The 27078-nt window shown below is 46.1% G+C and overlaps 1 protein-coding gene across 4 annotated transcripts in view; it reads left to right on the plus strand.

Annotated features, from left to right (window-relative positions):
- The window catches only part of LOC147892054 (ARM repeat superfamily protein), a 248375-nt gene that overhangs the window by 131228 nt on the left and 90069 nt on the right, over positions 1-27078 (plus strand). For all 4 annotated transcript variants that reach the window (XM_087388218.1, XM_087388216.1, XM_087388219.1 and 1 more), the window contains exons 22-27: positions 982-1071; positions 1243-1364; positions 13042-13171; positions 13283-13362; positions 13566-13701; positions 25881-25962. In XM_087388218.1, coding sequence (XP_087244344.1) covers positions 982-1071; positions 1243-1364; positions 13042-13171; positions 13283-13362; positions 13566-13701; positions 25881-25962 — 640 coding nt within the window. The remainder of the gene's footprint in view (positions 1-981; positions 1072-1242; positions 1365-13041; positions 13172-13282; positions 13363-13565; positions 13702-25880; positions 25963-27078) is intronic.

Raw genomic sequence — 27078 nt, forward strand, 5'->3', positions numbered from 1 at the left:
GCACAGATACGAGACATCTTCCAACCCACCAAAGAGCCATCACTGTCCCAGGCTTTGGTTTTCGATTTTGCTTTGAGTCCCAGTGCCAATACAGACTTGTTTTTTAGTTTGTTCCTGATAGTGGATAGATTGATCTGGCCCACTAGGCAGTTGCAGTTGACTATTTCTATTCAAGATTATGACTTTGCTAGCATAGATTAGTACTCAGCAAGGGTCCTAGTGTGTGCCCTTTGCTTCAGTCCACTGAGGCTTTTACGAGTTCGCTTTTTTGTGTACTTTGTCCCATAGGCCTGCGAGGCCTCCCATGGACGTTAATACATCTTTCTTTCTTTTTCTCTCTCTCTCTCATTCTCTCCCCCCCCGTGTGTGAACTACTCTTGGTTAAAGATTTCTTCCGTTGATGTACATTGCATGTGCAGTGAATTTCTCTTAGATGGCAATGGTTTGTCAATTTAAGTTTTAAGACATCCATTTTTTTGCCATCTTTAACCTTGTGTATCAACGCACCAAAGAAATTCTTAGGTGCCATGATTCTTCATTGAAATGAATGGTGCCAGTATGATGAACCTTTTTTTTCTGAGCATTTCAGCTGACCGAACTGTCTATGGTCATAACCATGGAAAGACAAAAGCGACATGCATATGAAATATTATGCTATCCAAGGAAAGAGGGATGCTTGAAGAGGTTCACTTCCAAAGAAGAGAATAGAAGTCCTAGCTTCCCAATGGAGCTTTTATAGGAAGCCATAATGTTAGCATTGTGAAATTTCAGTGATTGCACCAGGCGTAGTTCTTTGTTTTTGAATCAAGTAGAGGGAAGGGTGTTGTGCTGAGAGTAATGTTTTTAAAGTCCTCATAAAAGAAAATACCTTTTACAAATGGAAAGTCTTAGAAAGTATGGTTGTACTCTTCAAAATCATGATACACTGATCTCTTTTTCTTTAAAGCCATACATGATTGATTTTTTTTGTGAAAGCTCTAGATTCCAAAGTTGAAGGCGTATGTTGATGATCCTGAAGAGCTGAAGACAGAATGTTGGCAACAAGCAACTTGGGATGACATGATAGTTCATGTAAGCAACCTTTTACTCTTTTTAAGAGTTCCCTACTTCAAAGATCCATCATACATTGGAGAGGGCATTCAAGGTTTTGGTGAGACGGTGTGAGAGGAGCTAGGCGCGTTTTTTGGAACTGGAGGGGCTTGTTAATTCTGATTCAAGATGATTTCTTGCTCTTACTTGCAGTTGCTAGCAGAATCTCTCGATGTTATTCAAAGTTCAGAGTGGACCATGTCTCTTGGAAATGCGTTTGCTGACCAATACGATCTCTATTTTGGGGAACATGCTCACTCTGCTCTGTTGCATAGGTAAGGAGGTGTGGACCATAAATCTATAAAGGTTAAATGTAGTGCGAGAAGGAAGTTAAATGGAGGATTAAATGATCTTTACAAGATAGTGCTATATTTCCAGTTGTGTTAATGATGTGACAATTTAGAACCATATACTTCTTAAAGAATTCATAGAAGATTATGCTATAAGATTTTCTCTCCAGTGGAACTCAGTAAAGCTTGCTGGGATACAATTGCTGATGAAGTTCTAGAGTCATTTTAAGCTTTTTGTTAATGGACAGTTTTTGTTCCTCCTCATTTAGGTTGAACACATTTAAAGTAAATAGTTTGTTTGAACTCTTTGGCCTTCTGTTTTTGTTCTGTGGTATTGTTGAAGTTCTGCTGAATTTGTAGTTAAAGTTTAGCCAAAAGACATCTTCATAAGGCAATTAGTCTTACGTGCAGGTACTGAATGGCTTGGATCCCTCCCTGAGCCAAGTGTACTTGTCCTAGGCCTATGCCCTTCGTTCTTCCGTGGTACGGAGGCTGGTATCTGCCTTGTCCAACTGGTCCATCATGGTTTGAACCTAGGATTCACTGGCAGAGAGCTCATCCTTGAGCTTTGTAAGAGCGACCTCCAGCTCTTCGTCCTTTGACCTTTGCTTTCTCAAGGGTGGTTTGCCCGGTAGCTTGTGCGGCGACCATGAGGGTGTGGCTGTCGTGCGCCCTGACTTGTGCTTGTAGGAGAGAGGAGGATAGCTGGGAGGCATAATCTTGCCTCCGCTACAAAATTGTGCGCAATACCTGATGGAGCTGGGCCATTGCACCCAGCAGTTGGAGCTCGATGTGCTCTACTTGCAATAGCTGTTTGGCCAAGAAATTGTGAGACATGTATGAGGTTGCAATGATATTTGCCACACCTTATCTTATATTGGACTATGAATTCTGTGCTTCAGAGTAATCACTTCATATCAGTCTGAGGCTGTTTGAGAGCATCTTTACATTGCTCATCCATGCATAATTGATCTTAGCAGTGCTGCTGCCTGCCCTTGTCCTCTCCAAAGAAGGCAATGCCTGACTATTCTAAATAGTTTAATGGTAATGGGCTGCATAACACGTACATCTTGTCTATCTGGAGTATACGACTGCAGTTCTTCAAAATCTGAAGCAAGAGCATTGGCTTCAGGAGTGTGCTCGCTGCTTCAGGTTCAATCATAGTGTCCAAAGGAGGTTCGTCATCATGTCCAGGTGGGATTCATCCTCTTAACTCCCCTGAAAGGTGATATCCCAAATGATATTGATGCATTTAGATGTTAACGGCTATTGATATCCCAAATGATATTGATGCATTTAGTAGTTAATGGCCATTGAGAATTGAGGAGGGATTGTTTGAATTGGCGTGGCGGTGTCGGGTTGGAGGCATGGGTGCGCGGGGGGGCGTCGGGGGCGCGGCAGCGTCGGGTTGGAGACGTGGGGCATGGCCGGGGGCACGACAGCGTTCGGGGCGCGACGCGGGTGCTCAGGGGTGCCATGCGTCCCGACCCGACTCGGGAGCCCAGGGTGCCATCGTGGGATGGGGGCGCGGCGGCGTCAGGTTGGAGGCATGGGTGCGCCTGGTGTCGTCGGGGAGCACCGCGCGTTCGGGAGCCCGGGGCGCCACCGTGGGATCGGGGCGCAGCAGCGTAGGGTTGGAGGCGTGGGTGCGCGGGGGGGCGTCGGGGACGCAACAGCGTCGGGTTGGAGACACGGCGCGTGGTCGGGGGCACGACACGGGTGCTCGGGGCACCACGCGTGTCCTGACTCGACCCGGGAGCACAGGGCGCCACCGTGGGATGGGGGCGCGGTGGCGTCGGGTTGGAGGCGTGGGTGCGCGTGGCATTGTCGGGGAGCACCACGCGTCTCGTGAGCCCGAGGCGCCACCGTGGGACGGGGGCGCGGTGGCGTTGGGTTAGAGGTGTGGGTGCACAGGGCGTGGTTGGGGACGCGGCAACTTCGGGTTGGAGGCGTGGGTGCGCGGGGGCGTGGCGGGGGGCGCGGTAGCATTCAGGGCGTCATGCGGGTGCTCGGGGGTGCCACGCGTCTCGACCCGACCCGGGAGCCCGGGGCGCCACCGTGGGATGGGGGCGCGGCGGCGTCGGGTTGGAGGCGTGGGTGCGTGGGGGGCGTCGGGGGCGCGGCAGCGTCGGGTTGGAGACGCTGGTGCTCGGGGGCGCCACGCGTCCTGACCCGACCCGGGAGCCCAGGGCGCCACCGTGGGATGGGGGCGCGGCGGCGTCGGGTTGGAGGCGTGGGTGCGCCTGGCGTCGTCGGGGAGCACCACGCGTCTCGACTCGACTCGGGAACCCGAGGCGCCACAGTGGGATGAGGGCGCAGCGGTGTCGGGTTGGAGGTGTGGGTGCGCAGGGCGTGGTCGGGGATGCGGCAACGTCGGGTTGGAGGCGTGGGTGCGCGGGGGCATGGCGGGGGGTGCGGCAGCATTCAGGGCACCACGCGGGTGCTCGGGGGCGCCACGCATCTCGGCCTGACCCGGGCGCAGGCATGGGTGCACGGGGCGCGGTCGGGGGCGTGGCAGCGTCGGGTTGGAGGCGTGGGTGCGTGGGGCGTGGCCGGGGGTGCGACAGCATTCCGGGCGCCACGCGTCCCGTCTCGATCTGACCTGAGAGCCCGAGGCGCCACTGTGGGACACGGGCGCGGCGACGTCGGCTAGAGGCGTGGGTGCGCGGGGCGCCGTAGGGGCGCGACAGCGTCGAGTTGGAGGCGCTGGTGCGCGGGGCGTGGTCGAGGGGTGACAACGTCAGGTAGAATTCGCCAATTAGAAGCAGAAGGCTGACTTGAAACATATACAGTTCTTGCGGCTTTGGTTGTCCCTTCTTCATGACTTTTAACTTATGCAAGGGGCAAGAGTTTGCAGAGCTCAAAGCCCTTCTTGATTATCTTCATCAAGGTTCTTCAGTAGTTGACGGCACAGTTAATGGGCAACTTGCCGCTCTAATTACATTTAGCTTCATATGTTGCAGCAATGCACTGGTTCTTCTGCTGGTCAGTTCTCTGCTCCTTACCCAATTGCTCTGTCTCTGGTCACGTGCTACGATCGGCCTGCCTACAGATTGATCATCGTCAATGTATTTGTTAGGCATGATTGTCATCTGACTGATTGTCTTTAGAAGCTTTGTTAGTTGCTGTTCAGGTTGAACCACCATCCAAAGAACCATTGCTGATGACCAATTAAAGCTTCAACGTCGTACCAACAATTGAAGCTTCTGGCCTCAAATTTGAATCCTTCCATTCACGCTGATGGCCGCCAACTGTTGAGAGGACCTGTCAAGCATTGTGGTTTTCCCAAAGTTGGGTATGGGCGACTGGCTAGCCATCTCAAGGTAAACTTGCTGAGTCAATGAACAACGTACTGAACTGAACATGGGGTTCCTTAATCTGGGAGGAACTCTTTCTATGCAACGTGGATGTAGACTATGAGAGCTTTTATGAACCAGGCTCTGATATCCTGTTTAAAATGACCTTTGTTGGGTCGCATGGTGGACGAAAGCCTCTCTCTAGGTCTATGTCGATCAGTGCTGCAATGGAACAATGCGCACACAAACTTGCTGGATTCAAAACCAAAACTTCATACCAGCCATTCCTTAATTATGCAGAGCTGATCTGGGAGCCCTGAGGCCCTTCTTTTATAGACTTGGGCTAGCAAAAAGCTAGACGCGCTTTTAATACCTACTTTTTTTACAAAAATAGACTTCCTTGCTTTTTGCCCACCGTGGGGCCACTTTCTTTATGCGTTTTCTAGAACCCCATGGGCTCTTCTTTAATGGCGCCATCTCCTTGGTGCTTTTTGGGCTTGTGGGATGTGCTTTCTAACACGTGCTCCATCAGTTGCAAGCTCTTTTACACTTTTTTAAAAGTCCTACGAAACACAAACACTTTAACCCATTGAAGGTTAGCGAAATGCATGCATTCCTAGTTCTTGGACTCCTAAATAGCCTCGCTAATCTTGGAATAGTCATGGCCATTCTTAGGCTAGCTCTATCCACAAGATCTAAACCCCATCCATAGTAGCTCTGGTCTCAACCAGAGGTTAATACAAAACCAAACTCAAAGCCAATCGAAGATCCTAGTTAGCCTAGCCTTGACCTAAGACAGTTCAATCTTGTTGAGGCCAATTATGGACATAACAGGGAGCTTGCTTGATAAGTAGGCCGGACTGAATATTAGTCAATGCTGAGATAGCAGTGTCAAGGAGGAGCCAAGATGTACGGAAGCTCAAAAGATGTGAGATAGTCGCAAGGCCAGGAAAAATGATCAAATGTTGCATAAAGTAGTTGCATAATGGGAGCGGTGGTGGTGCAAGGTGGGGACAAATCGCAAGGTGAGAAGGAGCAATGAGATGTTAACACTTAGCCCTAGTATGGCCTTGTAGGAAAGTTACGATCAGTCTATCCTTTGGTTCACTTCCTTGTTCAACATTTGTGGTTGAGCCCACCACTTACTTTCTCATTACCCATTTGCAAGTACTCTCATTTCCTTAGCTTGTTGTTTGCTCCCTTGCTTTCCATCCCCATACATTTGTATCCGAGCAGGATTACTTGCTCCGACTTGCTTTGTCCCTTGCTCAGCTCCCAAGCCAGCAGCTTGTTTCTCCATTTTGACGGCTCGCTTTTGGTGGTAGCAACTCGTTTTCGTACTCCGCTTGTAGATTCATCTCCTACAATAGCTTTGAACAGTCCCACTACTGTTTCCAGGGTCAATTTTGCTGTCATTGCCGCTTGTGTCTACTGGAAACAACAGTTTCGGAGCTCCAGCTTGTAAACCATTGCCACAAAGGTGGTCAATTTGCAGTCTTGACCGCACAAAGGTGTTTTTGGAGCTGAAAAAATAGTTCTGTGACTGTTTTTGGATGATTTCAAGTCCTATTTCAATTTTTTTTGGCAATTTCTAACCTGTCTATACACATGTCTATATAGTCCGTACAATTGTACGGGTTCAGCAATATTGACTGCAAACTGTTTGTACAGCCTCCGTGTACTAGTTCGTACACTTTTTGGTGACTTCGGACCTCCGTACACCTTCAAACAGCTTGTTTTTCTTGCATTTCAGCCACCATCTCCTGTTGCAGAAGCTCTTTAGAAGATTTCAGCGTGTACTTTGTGGCGCTCGAGCTTTCATAGTGACATTGCTAGTTCAGGCCGAGTTCAGGGCTTCTATATCACATTTGTAGGCAGATTGCAAGAAACTTGGAAATTTGCAGCACATTGCAGTCACATTTGGAAAAATTGCAATGAAATTTGGAGCTTTACAAATTTGCCCTCTTTTTCTCTCCAAATGGGAGGCTTTTGCTGATTTTTGCAGCGGCCTTGCCTAGTACAGGCGACATTTGGGGCTTTTGAGTCACATTTGCTCAGATTTGCATTACTAGTAAGACGTTGTCCCCTCAATTTCACACACTCAGCTTGCAAGAATTTGCGGCTTTTGCTCCTGTTATCTTGCATTGTCTCTCGTGCTTTGGGGACATCAATTTCAGGTCCATTGGAGCATATTTGAGCACAAATTGGGGCAGATTTGTGCAGCATGTTTACAAGATAGCTTATCGGCAGGACACCTTGTTTCTAGGACAGTAGATTTTGGGGGCAGGTTGTGCATTTTTCTCCGTCTTTGAGCAGCCACATTTGGCATTCACATTTGTAGAGATTGCTGTCATTTTTTTACTAACATTTGCAACTAGCAATCAGATACTTTGAGCAGCCAGCTCTTTGCAGTGATAGCCTTGAGGCTTTGACATTTACAGGGCGCTCTTCTTCTTTTGAAAATTTTTCTCTTTTCAATAGCAATCCATGACTCATTTGGAATGCTTGCACATGAGAACAGACTTGATGGCACCAAACATCCCATGTGGTTGTATTTGGTGCGCCACCTGTTGGTGTCCAGGAACTCTTGGGGAATTGTATCTGGATCAAAGACTAGACCCGTCTCTCTAGCACAGGCATCTGCTGCACCCGCAGCCTACCACTGCTCCTGTAGTGCCTCACACCCGAACAGATTTTGTTAGGATCAGAGAGATGGATAGGCACATGCAGTGATTGAAACGAATAGAAAAAGAGAAGTTATACCTTACATTCGGCTTTGCAAGACAGCGAAGGCTCCGCTGGATATTTCGGCCAACCTCTATCAGACTCGGAATGAGCCAAAGCTTGCCTATTTGCACAGGTAGCTCGATGGTGTTCAGATGAATGAGGGGACAGCATGGATGCCTATCTTACACAGATTAAGGATTATAGAGAGCAGCTCATCAATGTTGATGAGATTGTCCCAAATTCACAAGTAGTGTCCATGAAACTTGATGGGCTCCCTGACTCATTCCAGGGTTTTGCTATGACATTGACTCTCACCAATTGGTATTTCTCCCAAGAAATAAAGAGGAGTCTTTATCAGACTGACTACGGTCAAAGAAAGTTGACTCTGGTTAAAGCATGGATTCCAAGTAAAATAAAGCTACTTGGGCATGCAAGTTTAGGGTTAACTGCTAAGGATAGCCATGTGCTTGACCTATAAGTGAGGTTAGCGGTTCAACATTAAGAGTTTGAGGAGTGGACTCTCCTTAGACCTCTTGGCTAGGGAGCAATAAGCTTAGACGTAGGGGCATGTGGTATGGGACGCATGTTCTGACCTTGAGGATGGCTGGCTCTCACGGTGGTCAAGGCCTAAGGCTCGGGGGTGGCTTGATATATTGAGCCTATGTTTGGGAGGTGAGCTAGCTTAGGGACTATCGCAATGCTTTGTTTTAAGTAAACAATCAGATTTCCCTTGTCCATACCAGTTCTAAGATGGCTTTTCACTGCTTAGGGAGGGCTGCCCTGTGAGAGGCCATGTTCTATGTCCATCACCTAGTTGGCATGCGGAGGTCTGCCCTCGCCCCACTGGTGCAGCCCTGACAGCCTTGGGGGACAGTTTGCAGACCCCTAGATCGAGCCGTCATAGCCAATCCTTTTCCCGTACTAAAGTATACAGTGGATGGTCCTCCGGTATGGTGCCTCAAGTCTATGCCATTGAGGATCCAAGAGTAGAATTGTAGAGGATCGATAATCCAGCTTGACAAATTTTCATTAATGGATGTAAAACGAGCTGATCAAAAAGCTGCATCAATCATTGAAAGACAGCTACATCACCATTAATCTGCTTGACTTTTGAAATTAATGCAATTCAGGAAAGTGAATTGCATGGACAAAAACTTGCTAGTAGTCGCAAGTAATATGCATGTGGTGCCTGCAGGCAGCTGGTGAAGCCTTTTTAATTCTAATAGGATGTTTGCATGAGTATATGTAGCTGTCCAAGCATTCCCATTTTAGAAAAGCTTTTTCAAAGCTGTTTTTAGCTTTGGATGTTTCTAGAATTCTAGCTCTAAAAAAAGTTTTCTTTTAGAAAAGCAACCATACAGACTAGTCTGTCTAATGTGGGTCCATAGGGTTGAAATATGCGACTATTTACAAGCTTCTTTATCACACCTCTGACCCGACTGAGTGATTTTTAGAGAGCAATCAGTTGTCTAGTTTTTGCTCTCCTAATGCCCAGATTCAGCTCTATGTGGTATCTCTATCCCAAAGCTTGCTGCACCACCTGCTGCCCGTCTTTTCAAAAAATGAATTGCCGTAATGACACAGCACTCGAAGCTGTTTGCTGATGTGAATCAGTGTAGCAGTTGTGCTGAATTTTCTCACGTTAAAGACAGAGCTGTTTCACTATTTTTGGATGCTGCACACAGTTCAGAACTGATTGCACGCAGTTTGGTACTGTATCACGTGCTCCCATGGGCTGCAATCGGACTGCAGCACCATCTCAACCTAGTGAAGACAGCGTTGTGTCAGAATTATGCATTGACCTGATCTCATGTTAGAATTGACATTGAGAATCCAGATCTAAAGATTGGCATGAGCATGAAAGACTGCAATATTACTAGGATTCTAAGGTGAATCAAAATCAAGATATGGAACATGATGTTCAATATAACTTAACTCAAACCTCGGATGGAGCATTCAGAAAGTGAGATTGAATCAATTTCTGATTTTTCTCAGATTCTTCTAGAGTTGATACTTCTCCTTTTACCATGTTTTGTACATGCATAGATTCCAAGTTTCTTTGCAGATACTACCGTGCAGATTTGTTGTTCCTACCCTGATGTATGCCATCAGAAATTGAATTTTGAAGGTGGGTGAATGTTATGTCCATTATTGGAGTAAGCAAGAGTCATTGATCTTGGATCAAGGCCAAGCTAACCTAGGATCTTGGATTAGATCTAGGGATAGGTCCTGGTCTGACCTAGGTTTTGGATTAACCTAGGATTTAGACCCGACCTAGCATAGATGAGAGTTGGAACCCTTGGATAGAGCCTAAGAATGGCGTGGCTATTCTAGGATAAATAGCAAGGCTATTTAGGGCAAACCGTGGATCTAAATTAAAGTAAAGCTACTTTGGCCACGTAACCTAAGTTTAGGGCTCACTGCTAAGGATAGCTAGTGATTAGCCTGTAAGTGTAGGTCAAGGGCTCAATGTTCAGGGTCCGTGGAGTGGACTCTCCTTTAGGCAGCATTTCTAACCTTGAAGTTACTGGGCTCTCGCAGTAGTCTAGACCTCAGACTCGCGGGTGGCTCGAGATATCAAGCTTACGGCTGAGTGGTGAGCCGCTAGCTTGGACCCCTATGGGTATTGTCTCGCAGTTCTTTGGACTTTGGCTTGAAGTTAAATCCCTCTAGGGTTACGTAGTGATCTGACTAGGTTTGGGGCTGTTCACTCTCCTTCTGCCATCTCTAAGTGCCAGCGGCGATTCCGGTAGAGCTTGATTCTCTCCCGGCAATGAAGGTGACTAGTCCTTGACTTCTGATCAGATAGTGACCCCGAATTCAAGGCCTCAACCATTTACAGGTTTCGTTTATGATGTTTGTACAATTCTGTCGCTATCGATCCAATTCAGGCATGCTTGGCTTTTGGATTACGTTTTGGCCACCTAACTGGAATGCAGCTCATTCCATCATCTGCCTCTTTGTGCTCCTCATATGGAGCTCACATGTGAGGCAATGATGTCAATGACCCTACGTGTATTCTCAAGGCTCCCACACCTTCCATATGAATCAATAAGAGTATTGCCAACCATTAACACCACTTTCAAGAATGCAAGCATTAATGTCTCACATTGATTAATAGCACACTTCTAGAACACACTTTGAGAATGTTGGCAAATTTGGCATTATTTGGGTGCCTTCCTGTTGTATTTGTCTAGAGACTTCTAACCTTGGCCATGTTGAACATGTCTAGTAATCATGGCATTACACACGACAATGTCTCTATATTGTAACCATCAAGTACTCTGTCTACATCCTCAGTGCTTCCAGATGTAGTATATAGGTCCATGAGGATGTTATTGAGAAATATATCAAACTTAATACCAATTTCAATGATGTGGCATGTGATTCTAACATTTGACAATATAACACTATTGCTGCCTTGCTTATCTAAGTTTAATACATTTGGTTTGAGAACTTTGGTAAGAACTTGCTTGGCTTTTGACAAACTTTCATACATATCAAATATACAGAGCAAGTAGCTTCTTGAAAAGATATTGGACTCCAATCGACATTTTTTCACGAGGCAGTGCACCTCATTGCTTATTTTTAGCTTTTCCTTCTTTATGGAACCCTTTAAAAGAATGTATGATGTGCTGAATAAGGACTCCATGTTCCAAAATATTCAGAGCCTTTAGGTGTTAGAGATCACTGCGTTATATGTGAGCCCCCCCCCCCAAAAAAAAGCCAATTTTCACCAAGCATTGCACCTCATTTCTTGCTTTTAGTTTTTCCTTCTTTATGGAAATTCGGCAGTGCCATGATAGCCCATGTGCGGGACACCCAGGAGTCGAGAAGACATATGATCTCGTGAAGCGAGATTTCTTTTGGCCAAAGATGAAAAAACATATTCATGAATATGTGACACGGTGTTTCTCGTGTCAGGTAAGCAAGGCCGAGTGGGTGAAGTCACCCGGACTTTTACAGCCCTTGGAAATACCACTAAGTAAGTGGGAGAGTATTTCTATGGACTTTATTGTAGGACTGCCTACAACACAAGGAGGGTATGATTCTATCCTTGTGGTGGTTGATCGTCTAACCAAGATGGCTCACTTCATTCCGACTAGGGAGTCTGTTAGTGCCCCGCAAGTGGCGGATTTGTTTATTAGACATATATTTCGTCTGCATGGATTGCCTAGATCCATAGTGTCAGATAGAGATGTCAGATTTACCGGTCATTTTTGGACAGCGGTATTTGAGACACTAAGGACTGAGTTGGGAATGAGTAGTGGGGATCATCCTGAGACGGATGGTCAGACGGAAAGAGTCAACCAGACTTTAGAGGATATGCTGAGGGCATATGTGTCATTGAGGCAACATACGTGGGACAAGTGGTTGCCATCGTTAGAGTTTGCCTACAATGATAGAAAACATTCCTCTACAGGGTTCAGTCCGTTTGAGCTGAACTATGGTTATAGACCAGTGAATCCAACTATAGTTGGAGTATCTCAGAGAGTGCCTAGCGCCGCGAACTTATTGGTTCAGATGCAGGAGATGCTAGTACTTGCGAGAGCTAATATTCGCCAGGCTATGGATAGAGCCAAGGTGTATGCGGATGAAAACCGGTCTATAAGAGTATTTAAGGAAGGAGAAAAAGTTTTTCTCAGAGTTCCTTCGCACTCGAAGTCGTTGACTTCAGGAGAGTGTGCTAAGTTGTCACCTCGATACTGTGGGCCGTGGTTAATTCTAAAGAGAATAGGCAAGGTAGCCTATAAATTAGAATTGCCACAGGGGTGTAAGGTGCACCTGGTTTTTCATGTTTTGCGCTTAAAGAAATTTTTACATACAGGTGACTCACTAATCGAAGGTGTTTCAGGAGATAGAGGATAATGCGAGGCGCAAACCAACAAGAATCCTGGATTGAGGAACAATGCAAATACGAAATCGGAAGATACCCACGGTGTTGGTTGCATGGCATGGTCAGCCTCTATCTGAAGCTACCTGGGAATCCGTATACCAGTTGCAGAGAGTATTCCCAGATTTTATCATCGAGGACGCTGATGTCTGAAGAGGGAAGGAATGTTACACTCTAGCCGAGGTAGCATGACCTCAGAAGAATCAGTCGACATTTCGCTTAAAGGATCTATGTTTGTAATTATTTGTTTGCGCTTCATGTAAATGATCGGGAGGGAATTAATGTCAAGGTCCTAGGTGAGGGTTGATAGCACCAGACTAGGTGGATCTAAGGCTAAGGGCCTGATGCAAGGAATGTGCCTAGGGGCAAAGGATATTAAAGCATCCCAAGAGAGGGGTGAAATGTTGCATTAGGAAGGCCCTATGATGATGACATGTGGCATCTAGATCCATCTAGGGAGATGGGGCCTGTTGAAGCTAGAGAGAGAAGAGAATGAGCTCTCACATACGTTTTTGGAAATGGAATTCTCTGTTGGCTCTCTCGTTTTTCAGCAAGGTTGGCTGGGTGGAACAAAATGGTGCTTCTCCCGTGATCTGCCTGTAGGTAGTTAGTAGTCAGAGTGTAACAATGATGTGTAACAATGATATAGTTTAGGAGTGTCTAATATGCATTTTGTGATGTTTGGAAGAGGACATATATGTATTGTGATGAGGTTCAATTCTAAGAAATTTACTTCTGATCACAGGTGTCTCGGAATGTTGCTTCAAAAAGTTGACAATCGTTTCTATGTTCGGGAGAAACTAGAAGTAATGTACAAACATGCAGTTGTTAGTAATGTTTCAAATAGGCTTGGACTTGCCATGGGGATTGGCCTGGTGCGTCCCATTTTTCATATTATTTAAAAGAGCATTGTGTAGCATTCTAATTCTCAGTGAGACACCCTTTGTTTGGAATTCACAGTTAATGGCCTGGTATATTTTTTGAAGGTTGCAGCAACACACCTAGACACAGTCTTGGAGAAATTACAAAGGATACTTGAGACCCAGGGTCGGAATAGTTTTCAGAGGTATTGCATAGACTTCAAGTTTTAGGTCTTAAATGTTTTAGAAAGTTCTTGGGTTCCTAAGTGTTAATCTTTCAGATATCAGGTGTAAATGTTGTGGTCCTGCATTCCTATTTAACATGTTGCATCTTCCCAGGCTACCAAAGATTTCGTGTTTGAACAGATATTCAAATGAGATGTTAGTTTGTTTTATGATTTTGCTGCAGGTTTTTCTCAATCTTCTTTGAGCAAAAGAACAAGACAATTGTGGATGATGTGTATGCTGCTTTGGCTCTGATGTATGGATATGCAGCATCTTATGCCCCTTCAACTGTGATAGAAGCAAGGATTGATGCACTGGTGGTAAGGATGGTGGCAAGCCCTTTGGATGGATGGACTGCTTATCTCGATGTACACATGTGAAGTAGTTATTTTTTGCATTCTTTAGTTATGGGATCCTTAACAGTGCCAAATCTTATGCTTGAAGTGTAAATTATGACTAATCAGGTAGGCTGCTATAACACGTGGTTGTTTATTTGTGAGTTTTTCAACGGGACATTTCTATATAGAATCTTCTCTTTGTAAAATTTTAAACAAGCAACCTAAATGAGGATCAAGGACCACATTCGGATTGTCTTATCTTCCACATTGAGCATAGCTTTGACCACATACGTGCAATCCATTTCAGCTTTCTCCAAATGTTGATGGTTGTGTGTTCTCTACACTCTCACAAAGCTCACAAGTTTTTAAGAGTTGAAAGAACTCATATACCGTTGGATAAAGCTGAATTGAGTTGCACACATTTTGAAATACAATAGAAATGTGAGTTTTGTAGAAACCGCTAACCCTAGACCTAGGTTCAGTCCTAGAGCAACAAATGGCATAGTGCCCCATGTTCGGTGTGTGAAATTATTATTGCATCAGCCTATTCCTTCATTGAATTGGTGCCAGATTTTTGATCTGAACTCTTCAAATTGTCTATGACTCTAGACACTGGTTGCACATGTCGTAACCTACTTTAGACTCGAAATTACATATGAAGAAACCAGTTGCCATTTGTACCAAGGAGATGCCTACATAGGAAAATTTTATCCTTTGGTAAATCCTTGGTGAAAATGTCTATTGGATTGTCCTTACGACATGTCAATCGTTGAAAGATCCTTTGTGTCTCAGGTGGTGTCAAAACGGCCCAAAGCCCGCTCCTGTGTGAGTCGCCTCGCTGCACTCGTCGTTGAACCAAGGGTTCTGGGGTATCTTCTCGTCTTGGACCCGTGTGGGTCGGGTCATGGAAAATGATCTAGTAGCAGCGTCCTGTACCACAGAGACAAGGGTATCGGAAGCGCTGCCGAGGTCTACATCATCTCCAAGTAGGGCTGGGAGCTCCCTGGCGAAGTGACTCATGTATACTAGATCAAGGGCACGGTCAAAGTGGATCTGGATGCGTGTAGGCATCAAGGGGGCTCTCCCTGTGGCTGGCATAGTGGCACAGAGATATGGAAGGCCAAGTACGAGTGGGGGAGGAGGATGACAAAGTCGTGTATCCGTGGGACAAAGTCTAGTGGGCCTAGTAGATAGTCCACTGTACTAGATCCATTGCCATGTAGGAAGCAGGTGAGTCCCTTAGATGATGGCCATCTCTGAAGACCATTATAAATGATCAGGTCGTGGACTGCTGCCCCTAGCTCAAGCAGATGTCGTCCATATCCTGTCACCTATGGGGCATCTGTAGAGTGCCTCAATATCCCAAGCTCTGCTGCATCTAGCTCGTGGATCTCTGTCAGCAGTGAAGTCAAGCAGCCTACTTGCTTTATTTCCTGTCCGTCCATTGAAATCCCCCAGTAGGAGCGTCTCCCTGTCTGGAGAACTCCGCGATGTCATCTTGGATCGTCTCATATGGGCTGTGTCCATCCGGGGAGAGAGAGAGAGAGAGAGAGAGAGAGAGAGAGAGAGACTAACGTCTGCGAGAGGCCTCACAGTGCTATGAGACAAAGTGCGAATCCAAGAAGTACCTCATACAAGCCACTGAGGGCTGAAGGAAAGGGTTCACTTAGACCCTTGCTGAGAACTGAAAACTGAAAGCAAAAGCTAAAATGTTAACATGCTCAACCAGTGAGCAAAATACTAGAGTAGCAAAGTAGTAGAAGCGTGTCATGCACTCAGGGCTAGCACTCCTAGTATGTGCTGAGGTTCCATATATCCAGGTAACCTGGTGGCACTCCGATGAGATGTGAGAAGCTCTTGTATCTGTGTTTGTCCAGCTGTCTTGCGACGTGGGGGAGGTCGTGGTCTCGTCGATCTCTGGATCCGGTGGGCTACGTCAAGGGTGATGCCTCGATCTCTGGCGGTCTCCTCTAAGAAGTAATGAGATAGGTCGGACCTTGATCGTGCGTACTCTGGGCTCTCTCCGTGTCGCACGTGGAGTGTGTCTCCCTCGTCTGACCGCATCGTGGTGGACATCCCTACTACTGATCCATGATGCTCTCATCTCATCGAGCTCCTCTCCCTCAACTACGCTGGCAGTTGACTCCGATGCATAGAAGTCTGTGATCTGTCGATGGTGACCTATGGCATCAGCCCATGTTGCTCTCTGGCCTGTCGCATCAGTGTGTCTCTCTGTCGGTGCATCTCAAGCAGGTAGAGCGTAACACAGACCTGATCGTGAAAGTGTATCAACCGTGTGATTGGACCAAAGCCATGTCCCTCGTGAAAGAGGCAGTGATATCGTCCTCGGATCTCATAGTAGACTGGGCAGACACATAGAAAATGCTTCTCCGTCTCGATCTCCCCCATCTGGCATAGTGTGCAAGTCCCTTGCTCTCTGGGTATGCCTGTAGCTCTTCCTGCCTCAATCCGCAGCTGATGTGATGAGACTCGTAACTGACCAATGGTGATCCTCAGTGCATGTGAAACTCTCCTGTCCTCAAGATACTGGGGTCTGATGACAATACCGTGCTCTGAGATCCTCAGGAAGTGATCATGGTCGAACTAGATCTTGGAGGAGAGCTCCTCTCCCCCCTAAGCCCTAGATGTATGGAGTTGGAGGAGGTCCAACCGTATGATACGGTTGATCTCGTCTCGTGAGATCATCTCGGGTGGTGCGTCCAGACTGTACTGAAAGGGGGGAAGTCTGTCCATTTGAATGCCGTGACTACCAAACCATGTGGATATCTGTGCGTACCATGCCGTATCAACATCACTCCCTGCTAGTCGCCTAGAGGACTCAAGGGCTACTAACCTCGGTAGTCTCCCCTGGGGTAAGGCTTAAACTCTGTGGAGGAATGTCGTTGTCTGAAAGATGGCATCAACCTGAAGAGGGGTCATGGCGAAGTCTGTGTGTATAATCTGATGGGGGACTGAGGGTTTACTTAGAATCATCCTAGATGCGATGGTCACCTGTAGTCTCTCAAATTCGTTCCACTCCGTCGTTGAAATGTCACTCCCCCAAAAAGGTGCTGTGTACATGGCAGTCAGTCTCACCAGCGTGTCAAAGAGCTAGCCCTTCGTCAGGGGGTCGTGGAAGTGTACCTGGTGAAGGGCCTGAAGGGGGAAGAAGAGTAAGAGGGAGAGAGTGTGAGAGAGAGAAGACACAAGTGTGCGGGTGTGAAGTGATGAGCCACACCACAAACTCATTAGTTTTATTAGGATTAGGTTTTATCCTATGACTGTCTTAAGACAGTCATAGATGTCTTATCTTTAATAAGGGGTGGCAATGTGCCTTTACCCCAACAGCCTCCCACCTAAAGGCCAATGTGCCTAAAGGGGAGAAAAGAATAAAAATTACAGCAATATACAGTTACTGTATACAAGACCATAAAATAAGAATGGTCTCATCCTAATCCCATGATGTGGCGGCAATGTGCAAACCGCTCAGTAGGCAAGCTCTTAGTGAGCAAATCTGCAGGATTATCATCAGTATGCACCTTCACAAGCTCAAGTCGCTTGTCTTCCAGTACCTCCCTGATGAAATGATATTTCACATCTATGTGCTTGGTCTTCTGATGAAAGACCGGATTCTTTGCCAACATGATAGCACTCTGACTATCACAATGCAAAACTGGCATATCTCCTGTAATGCCCAAGTCTCCCACCAGCCGAGTAAGCCATATTGCTTCCTTGCAAGCCTCAGTGGCTGCAACATATTCAGCTTCAATAGTTGACAGTGCAATGCATTTCTGCAACCGAGACACCCATGATATAGCACCTCCTGCAAATGTGAAAATATAACCGGTAGTAGACTTCCGGTTATCTGCATTCCCTGCATAATCTGAATCTGTAAAACCATGCACCAATGCATCCTGCCTACCATAGCATATGCACAAGTCTTTGGTACCCTTGAGATACCTCAAGACACCTTTTACTGCTTCCCAGTGCCGCTTGCCTGGATTTGCCATATACCTGCTGATGACTCCCACCGCAAAAGCAATATCCGGACGAGTGGCAACCATGGCATCATCAAAGATCCAACTGCAGATGCATACGGAACCTTGGCCATTTCAGCCTTATCATCATCTGATCTGGGGCTGTCCTTACTGCTGAGTTTTAAATGTGGAGGCAACGGGGTACTAATAGACTTCCCCCCCTCCATTTTAAAGCGCTGCAGTACTTTGTCAATGTACTCTTTCTGTGACAGAAACAAAAGTCCCTTGGACCTGTCACGAGTAATCCGCATGCCAAGAATATGATTTGCATCACCCAAGTCTTTCATGTCAAAAGACTTATGCAGTTGTTTCTTCAAAGCACTAATCTCATGCTGAGATTTACTGGCAATAAGCATGTCATCCACATATAGAATGAGTAGCATCAAACTGCCATCCTTTGCTCGTTTGGTGTACAAGCAATGATCGGTCTCACACCTATGATACCCTTGGGACTGCATGAAGGCATCAAACTTCTTGTACCATTCTCTTGGCGCCTGCTTGAGTCCATACAAGCTCCTCTTGAGCTTACACACAAGCTGCTCTTTCCCTTTAACAGCATATCCCTCTGGCTGACTCATATAGATCTCATCATGGAGATCTCCGTGAAGAAAGGCTGTCTTCACATCCATCTGACATAAATCCATGTCGTCATGAGCAACAAGAGCTAACACTGCTCTCAAAGTAGTCATCTTGACTACAGGGGAAAAGATCTCATCAAAGTCAATGCCCTTCTCCTGCTTAAATCCCTTGGCAACCAATTTGGCCTTATACCTCGGTAAAGCATTTGAATCCACTTTGACTTTGTAAACTCACTTGCATGGCAAAACCTTTCTGCTTGCAGGTAGCTGCACCAAGTCCCATGTATCATTTTGAAGTAGGGAGTCCATTTCTGACTGCATGGCTTTCTCCCACTTCTTTTTCTCTGTTCTTCCCATAGCTTCCTTGAAGCTGGAAGGCTCACCACAATCTGTCAGCATGATAAAATCAGCCACATTATTGGCTCCTGGAACAAACCTGGCAGGAGGCCGTTGTACACGGGTGCTCCTTCTAACAAAATGTTCCGGATTAGGCTGCTGTCCGCCTGTTCTTCATGCATGATGGGTGGCTGTACCACCATATCTGGCTGTTCTACAGCCCCATCTGCTGGCATATCCAGTGGTGCATCATTGGCAAAATTATCTGGCTGATTTTCAGCCTGTATACCCTCTTGAACAGGGTTATCTGCAGCAGCCTGCTGCTGCATATAAATGGGCATTCTTTGCTGTCCAACATCATCATAAATAACCCTCCTGTATTCCACAGGTTGCACGGGTTCCTTGTGTACACTATCCTCTTTAAAGATGACATCATTGCTGCGTATAATCTTCCATTTAACGGGATCCCATAACCTGTACCCCATTTCACCTTCGTCACCATAACCCATAAAGATGCATCTGATAGACTTTGGATCCAGTTTGGTGCGCAGTTCTTTGCGTACATGAGCAAAGCACTCGCAGCCAAATACACGTAAGTGCTTATATGAAGGTGGCTTGCCAGACCACACCTCCTCTGGCACTTTCAACTCCAAAGCCTTGTTTGGCGACCTGTTAATAATGTGAACTGCTGTTTGCACGGCTTCTGCCCAAAAGCCATGGGGTAATGCAGCATAAGAAAACATTCATCGAACCTTCTCTTGAATAGTTCGATTCATCCGCTCACTTGCACAATTTGGAGATGCATTATGAGGGGCTGTGAGTTCCTGTTTGATGCCCTTCGCAAAACTGCACAAAAGCATGTGACACATACTCACCCCCATTATCGGATCTGAGGCATTTCAGCCTGCGACCTGTCCGATTCTCAACCTGAGCGACAAACTTCTTGAAAGCATCTAAGGCATCGCCCTTATGCTTCAAGAAATAGACCCACACTTTGCGTGTGGCATCATCAATGAAAGTAATAAAATATTTTGCACCCCCTAGTGATAACTGTGGCATCTCACACAAATCAGTGTGCACTAGATCAAGCGGTGCTCTATTCTGGGGAGTTCTCCTCTTATGAGGAGTCACAGAATGCTTGCCAAATATGCAATGATCACAAGTAGGCAAATCTGAAAAAGAAAGAGACGGCAGATAACCCAAACGTGACAGTTCTTGCATTCCTTTAACAGACATGTGTCCCAACCGGCTATGCCACAATGAAACCTTTGGCAGCTCGGTTATGGCAACGACATGATTACCCACACTTGAAACATAAAGAGGGTACAAGGTATCACTCTTTAAACCCTCAGCCACTACAGCCTGGCCATCAGTAATCACCCATTTGGAATCCCCAAATGTGGTGTGGTAACCACTGTCATCCAACAAGCCAGTGCTAATCAGATTTTTCTTGATTTGCGGCACATGGCGGACACCATCAAGCATGAATATGCGTCCATCAGGAAATACTATCTGTATACTGCCAATCCCTGCAATCTGACATGCATAGTTGTTCCCAAGATGAACAACTCCATAAGTACCTGTGTAGGAGGTAAACCACTCCCTATGAGGAGTAACATGAAAAGAAGCACCTGAGTCCAAGAGCCAGGTGTGCATGTCATGGCCATCAATAACCAAAGCATGTGCTATTACAGCAGAAGAGCATAAAACATCATGTATGTCACTGTCACTGTCCTCTGCTGCAACATTCACTGCATCCAAGTCATCTGCCTTGGCCTTGCCTTTGCCTTTGCTTCCATTGCCTGCATCCTTTGTTTCAGCCTTCTTGGCTTTCTGATCCCGTATGAACTTGAAGCACTTAGACTTCACATGTCCCTTCTTGCCACAATAAAAGCATTCAATATCCTTTTTGCCACGGGACTGACTACGGGATTTGGACTTACTAGCAGATCTCCCCTTCTGCTGAGTCCTGCCTCTATCCTGTACCTGCAAGGCATTTGAAGACTTCCTGCTCGCATTATTCTTCCTGTTCATCTCCTCCATAAGGAGAGAGCTCTCTACATCAGCATAAATAAGAGTGACATTCGAATTTGACAGGGTGGTCTTGAAAGTGTCCCAACTCTCAGGGAGGGTACACAACAAGAAAGTAGCCTTGAACTCCTCATCAAGGTTCAATCCCTGTGCAATCAGCTGTGTAAAGATGGCATTGAACTCACTCAAGTGTGAGGTCATAGCTGTACCCTCCTTCATGCGAAGATCAACCAGCTTCTTCAACCAATAAACCTCACTGGCTGAGCTCTTTTGGGCATACAATTCTTCTAGCCTTTGCCATAGACCATAAGAGGTCTTCTCAGCCTGAACATTGAACACAAGAGTGTCAGAAATAGTGAGCATGATAGCTGCCCTTGCGGACAAATCAAGCTCTTCCCAGTCATCAGTTGCCATGTCAGATGGCTTGACACCCTTCTCCCTTATGGGCTTAGAAATCTTCTTTAACAAAAGTACATTCAAGCACTGTTCTGCCCATAATGCATAATTGTGTGCTCCTTCCAGTTTCTTTATGTTCAGAATTGAAGATTCACTTCCCCCTGATGCCATATCAGATAGGGAAAGTACCTGACTCCCTGGAAGTAAAAAAAGACTGAATAAAAATTCTGATTTCTCAGAAAAAACCTGCTCTGTCAATAGCCAGGAGCACTCACAATAGTGCTGTTTTTTACTGTCGGGAAAATCTGCAGCAAAACAGTAAATGTCCCTGCAAATACTGTACCGTGCTCAAATAGGCATAAACAGTAGTTTCAGAATGCTGCAGCTGCTCCACAAGTGCTTTAACAGTGCATCATCAGCTGACAAAACACAAACACTGCTGTACTGGCTGTGCTGATCACTTCTCCCACCTCAGATGAGGTATTGCACTGAGTTAATATGCATAAACCACTTGGCAAACACCCAAAAAAAAATGACACTTCAGCCTGTCACAAAACCTGCAACAGAAAATGGGATAAATCCCAAGCAATCACCCTTCTGCCAAGGGGATAAAATGCATCTGAAGATCTCTGTCGGTAACCCAAGTGCTATCAAACAAAATCTGGGCAAAAGCCCCTTGATCTAACACCTGAACCAAGTGAAGAACACCTCAACACTGAGGTAGCATGCAATATGAAAATCTCTCTGACAAAATCATCCAACAGTGTAATGCATATACTGCCCTGTGTAGAAATGACATACACAGATCCCAACATACAAACACTCAATGAGGAACCTTTTGAGCACTGTCAACGATGGACAGTTAGGGACCGAGTAAACTCGATGCGCCCTGGCCAAGCGTGGCTCAACTGAGGTTCTCTGAGTGTTGCACAAGAAATGTGACCTGCAAGAAAATGTCACCTCGACACTGCGGAAAGCGAGGCAAATGTGTGCTCTCTGGCACCACACTACCTCAAGGCATACAAAGCATCAACTGCCAGGCAAAAGCCCTATGATCTGCTCACCCGGAAACTGAGATTCAAGCCCAGTAAAAGCATAAAAGTCCTCTGCAAAATCAAGGCATTTCCTTCACGAAAACAGACAACTGTGCAATCAACCACACACTGTGGTTCTCTTCACCTCAAGCACGAGGTAAATGAAGGTACTTGCTGTACTTTCAAGAAAACACAGTTTTGTGAATTGAAAGATGATCCTGAATCAAGAGCAGAGAGCTCTTTCTCCTTCTTTTTCTTCCCAAAAAAAAATTCTGCCTGCTGTACTTGATGTACCTGCGCACGTGTGCAGAATCCCAGAAGAGAAAAAAATTTCGACAGTCTCCCTGATGTAGCTCGCTGTACCTGCGGAGTGTAGATCCGTACGGATGTACGGCTCCTGTACGGAGTCCGTACAGCAGGTACGGATGTCCGTACCTGAGCGCGCGCTGCGCGCTCTGGTTCCGCGCGGCCTGGTGCTGTGCACAGGTTGCCCCTGCGCAGGCTAGCAGCTAGCAGTTGCTGCCCTGCTCTACGCCCGCGCCCGCGTCGTGCCCTGCTCTACACCCGCGACTGCGCCTGCGCCCTGATCTGTGCCCGCGCCCGCGCCGCTGTGCTCCGCTTGCCGTCGGTGCTGCCTGCGCCCGTCCGTACGGATGTACGGACGACGTACGTCCGTACGGCGCTGTCACCAGCTGGCTAGGTAGAGGTCGAGGGGGGTGGGTAGGCAAGGGTAGAGGGAGAGGTAGCTCTGATACCAGTTGAAGGGCCTGAAGGGGGAAGAAGAGTAAGAGGGAGAGAGTGTGAGAGAGAGAAGACACAAGTGTGCGGGTGTGAAGTGATGAGCCACACCACAAACTCATTAGTTTTATTAGGATTAGGTTTTATCCTATGACTGTCTTAAGACAGTCATAGATGTCTTATCTTTAATAAGGGGTGGCAATGTGCCTTTACCCCAACACCTGGAAGCATCGCCTCTCTAGTCAGAGCACCCCATCCTCGTGTGAGTCATGCTGTACCCACATGGATCATCGTGAAACTTGGTCCAGTGAACACTATCCCCAAATATGTGTAGGACTGCACTATCTCCACAGGCTCGCCATGGTATGTGAAACTATGGTGACGGGATGCTGCTCGCGAGGTGTTGAAGATCATAAGCTTGGTCTTCCCAAGGTTAACTGCCAAGTCTCTCTCCTTGCAAAACATCTCCAGAGCCTCTAGATGCTTCTGCAGTCCCCTTGTTGAGGATGATATGAAGACTATGTCATCGGCATACAACAATATCTGCATCATTAGGTCAGCCAGGAGCGAACCCTCTCTGCCTAGTCGATCGACAAAAGAAGTGATCTCGTCAATATAGAGCCCGAAGAGAGTTGGTGATACTGTGCCAGCAGAAGAGGGCCTGGATCTGAGTATGCAGGGCAGAGTTTGGGCATGGCAGCAGCAGCCCACAAGCCCCGCAAAGGGGCCTACTTATAGGCTAGACCAGTTGGATCTGGTCGGCCATCTTCTGCCCTATATAACCGACCAGATCTGGTTGGTTAGGGCTTCCTACCAGTCGGTGCATGCAGCAGGGGACCGACCCCTGGTCGGCCACTTCTTGAGGGCTCCTTGCCCTCCTATAAATATCCCCCCCCCCCCCTTCCCCCCTCATTCCTTATCACCTGCACTAAAGCCTTGCACATAGGCAAGTGCACAGGGACAGGAAGAGACTCAGCATTTTGTGACAGCACTCGGGCTGTTTGTACACGCTCTCTCTTGAGCTTTTGTTGCCCACGATTTCCCCTTCTTCCCAATGAGCACTTGCCTTCAGTTTGTCATTCTCACTTTGGAGGGCATCAACATGGGCTCCCAATGTCTCAATTTTTGAAGAGAGAGAGAGAGAGAGAGAGAGAGAGAGAGAGAGAGTTTGTTAAAGCCTACTAAAGGCTGATGGGTCTATGAGACTGATAGAAAACCTAATACAATGAGCAAAAAGGGTGGAGCTACTAAACGAACATCCTAACCCATGCTGGAAAATTGTGTAGGACATAGGCAATGTCATCATCATCAATGTCACCATAGTCATAGTCCTCACTAACATCATCATCATTATAGCAAACACGGCCTAATCCAATACAATACAATACAACACGCACACACATGGTATGAAACGTCAAAGTGTTCCCAGTGATGGGCTAGGCTGTGCAGGCAAAAAGCCGGCGATAGATCATTATCTACTGGCTAGAAGTGTAGTCTATCGTGACCTCCTGGCAGCGGCTCTATGCCTAACAAGCATCATCAGTCACCCCTGTTGGTTGTATCCGGGTTTGAACATAGATGAGATGTCAGCTAGTGTGCATATCCTCTGCTCAAGTGGGCCTGCATCGGTGGGCTTGCATCGCTGGCAAGGGAGGTGTATCCTCTGCTCAGGTGGGCTTGCATTGCTGGTCTCATCGTGAAGATAGGGTGAGAAAAGAGAACCCCCAGTTACATGTATGATGAGACAATCTCAACTAGTGACCTATCAAAAGTAAACTGCTCTCTATGCATAGCTGATCAGGAGGTGTTGAAGATCATGACCTTGGTTTTACTCAGGTTGATCTTCAAGTCATGGGATAGGTATGTATTGTCTGCTCCAAGTGGGGGTGGATGGATAATGAAGTATGTGATGTGGGAGGCCAAGGCTGGGGATTGCATGAGATAGTCAACTACATTGGACCCTCCTCCATGTGGGAAATAAGTGCCCCACTAGAAGAGCGCCATCTATCTAGAGTCTAGACTATTGTAGATGATTAGATCATGTATCTTGCCCATCTCTATTAAGGTGTGCCTGTATGAAGTGATTTGGGATCGTTAGTCCATGGAGATCCCTAAGCATATCTGTCAAAAAATAAAGATGAATAGTGAGTATGGGAACATTCTGTCCATAATTTTGTAACCTTTGAACAATATTGTAACAAGCCATCAAGCAAAAACTGCATAAAACTGGTCCACCCATGGAATTATGGAGCTTGAGAAAGAAGTGGGTCTAAAGGATTTATCTTCCTATCCAGCCATAGATCCATATGTTTTCCCCTTCATTTTTTCTGAAATTATTATCACTTGCTAAGAGGATTTATTCCTCTTTAGAAATGGAGCATTCCGAGCGTCCATCTAGAAATGATTTTGTCTTAGTCCCACCACCCACTCTAGTTCTAGACATTTTTTTGTGCTGAAGTGACATTCCTACTAGATTTGCCTGAAATTGTCATTGGAGTGTTCGAAATTGGCCGAGAGCTGCATTAAATCTGTTATATTGCCAGAAAAAAGCAATTTTTAATAATTAATCATAATATTAAAAAGACCAAATGCAACATGGACAATGTTTATTTGTATCAAACCAGGTGTGTTTACAGTTGTGCATTGGAAAAAATTACTTTGCATGGTCAAGATGAATTTATTTCGAGGTTTACACCCTGCCAAATCACTGTTGTCTTTGTTTGCTTTTGAAGGACATATTTTGGCTATTTAAGATGGTGCCACGCTGCAACTTTTTTTTTCAGAACTTGCTAGCTTGTGCTTTGGACTGTTAGCTTTGATAATTTGGATTGTAGATTTTGTGTACGTAAAATGTATCGAAAATAAAGCACATGCTTTACTGAGATGTCATGATAAGGGAATTTTCAAACATGGCTGAAGTTCTTGCTCTTGCTAAGGATGAGTGATGTATTCGTATTTCTAACCTGTGTCTTGAAAGCCAGTGTTAACCTACGTCTTGTTTGAATGCACAGGGTACTGATATGCTTTCGGGATTATTGGATGTGCGAACTGCCACTGCTAAGCAGGCTGTTATCACTGCAATAGATTTGTTAGGTGAGCTCAGACTAATGGAACAAGTCACCTGCAGTGCATGATGTATCTAACAGTTCAGCTGTTGCACTTTTCAATCCAATCTTTCTAGCCTTGTTCTTTTAGCATCAATCAGTGATATTCCAAGTAATCTGATGTAGATCTTATTGTAAGCAAAGCAGTATCTACAGCTTTAATAACTTCCGTGTTTCATCATTTCACTATAGTTTTGAAACACAGTGGTGTATCCTTTCATGGAGCAAGAATCATTGTGATATATTTTGCAGGGCTTTTGGCATGTTTGCCTTTTTAATGTATGCATGAAAAAAACTGGCCTCGGAAAACCACCACTTGAATCTTCCTGTTCAAAGACCTGCTAAAACTTTTTCAAAGCTGTTGTTTAAGTTTTTCTCAAGTATTTTGTCTGTCAGTGCTGAAATTTTCAGCCTTGCCCGAGGAATAGCTCAACTACCTTGCCCTCTTCCAGACCTAGGACTCAGCTTCGTCGGTTGAGGGATGCTAAGGATCAGATGCATACGGATCCACAGGAGATCCTTGAAATGACCACAAGCTTCTATCAACAGTTCTTTCAGTCTGAAGAGAGTCTAACCACCAAGTTCTATAGCTTGAGAGGCAGTGTGGGATCGAATTTCAGCAGTGGTCCTTCCAAGCTTGAGCAGGCAGTTAGAGGCACTGTTCATTGAGGAGGACCGCTAGGAGGCCCTCAAGGCCCTCCTGCCTCAGAAGTGCCCTGGGGAGGATGGCTTGACTACGTCCTCCTTTCGGTGCTTCTGGGAGCATATCGTCACTCCCATTCGATTGACTTTTCAATAGATCTTTGACTCAGGCTCTCTTCCTCAGCCCTTGAGTCAAGGCTAGATTTGTTTGATCGAAGGGAGGGGACAAGTCGGACATTTGTCAGTGGAGACCAATCACCTTGTTAGACATCGCCCACAGGATCTTGGCCATGGTTTTGAGTTTGCGGTTAAGGTCTCATCTCGCTAATAACCCAAGGCACACATACATGTTTTGTTCTTGAACGTATCATCATAGATAATATCGTCACCTTTTAGGAGGTATTGGATTGGGCTCAGGAGGAATCTCAACCTATCGCGATTCTTCTATTGAATTTCAAAAAGG

The sequence above is a fragment of the Dipteris shenzhenensis genome, chromosome 17 (assembly GCF_047967505.1).
Source record: "Dipteris shenzhenensis isolate YYH24624 ecotype China chromosome 17, Dip_SZ_1.0, whole genome shotgun sequence".
In the NCBI taxonomy this organism is placed as follows: domain Eukaryota; kingdom Viridiplantae; phylum Streptophyta; class Polypodiopsida; order Gleicheniales; family Dipteridaceae; genus Dipteris; species Dipteris shenzhenensis.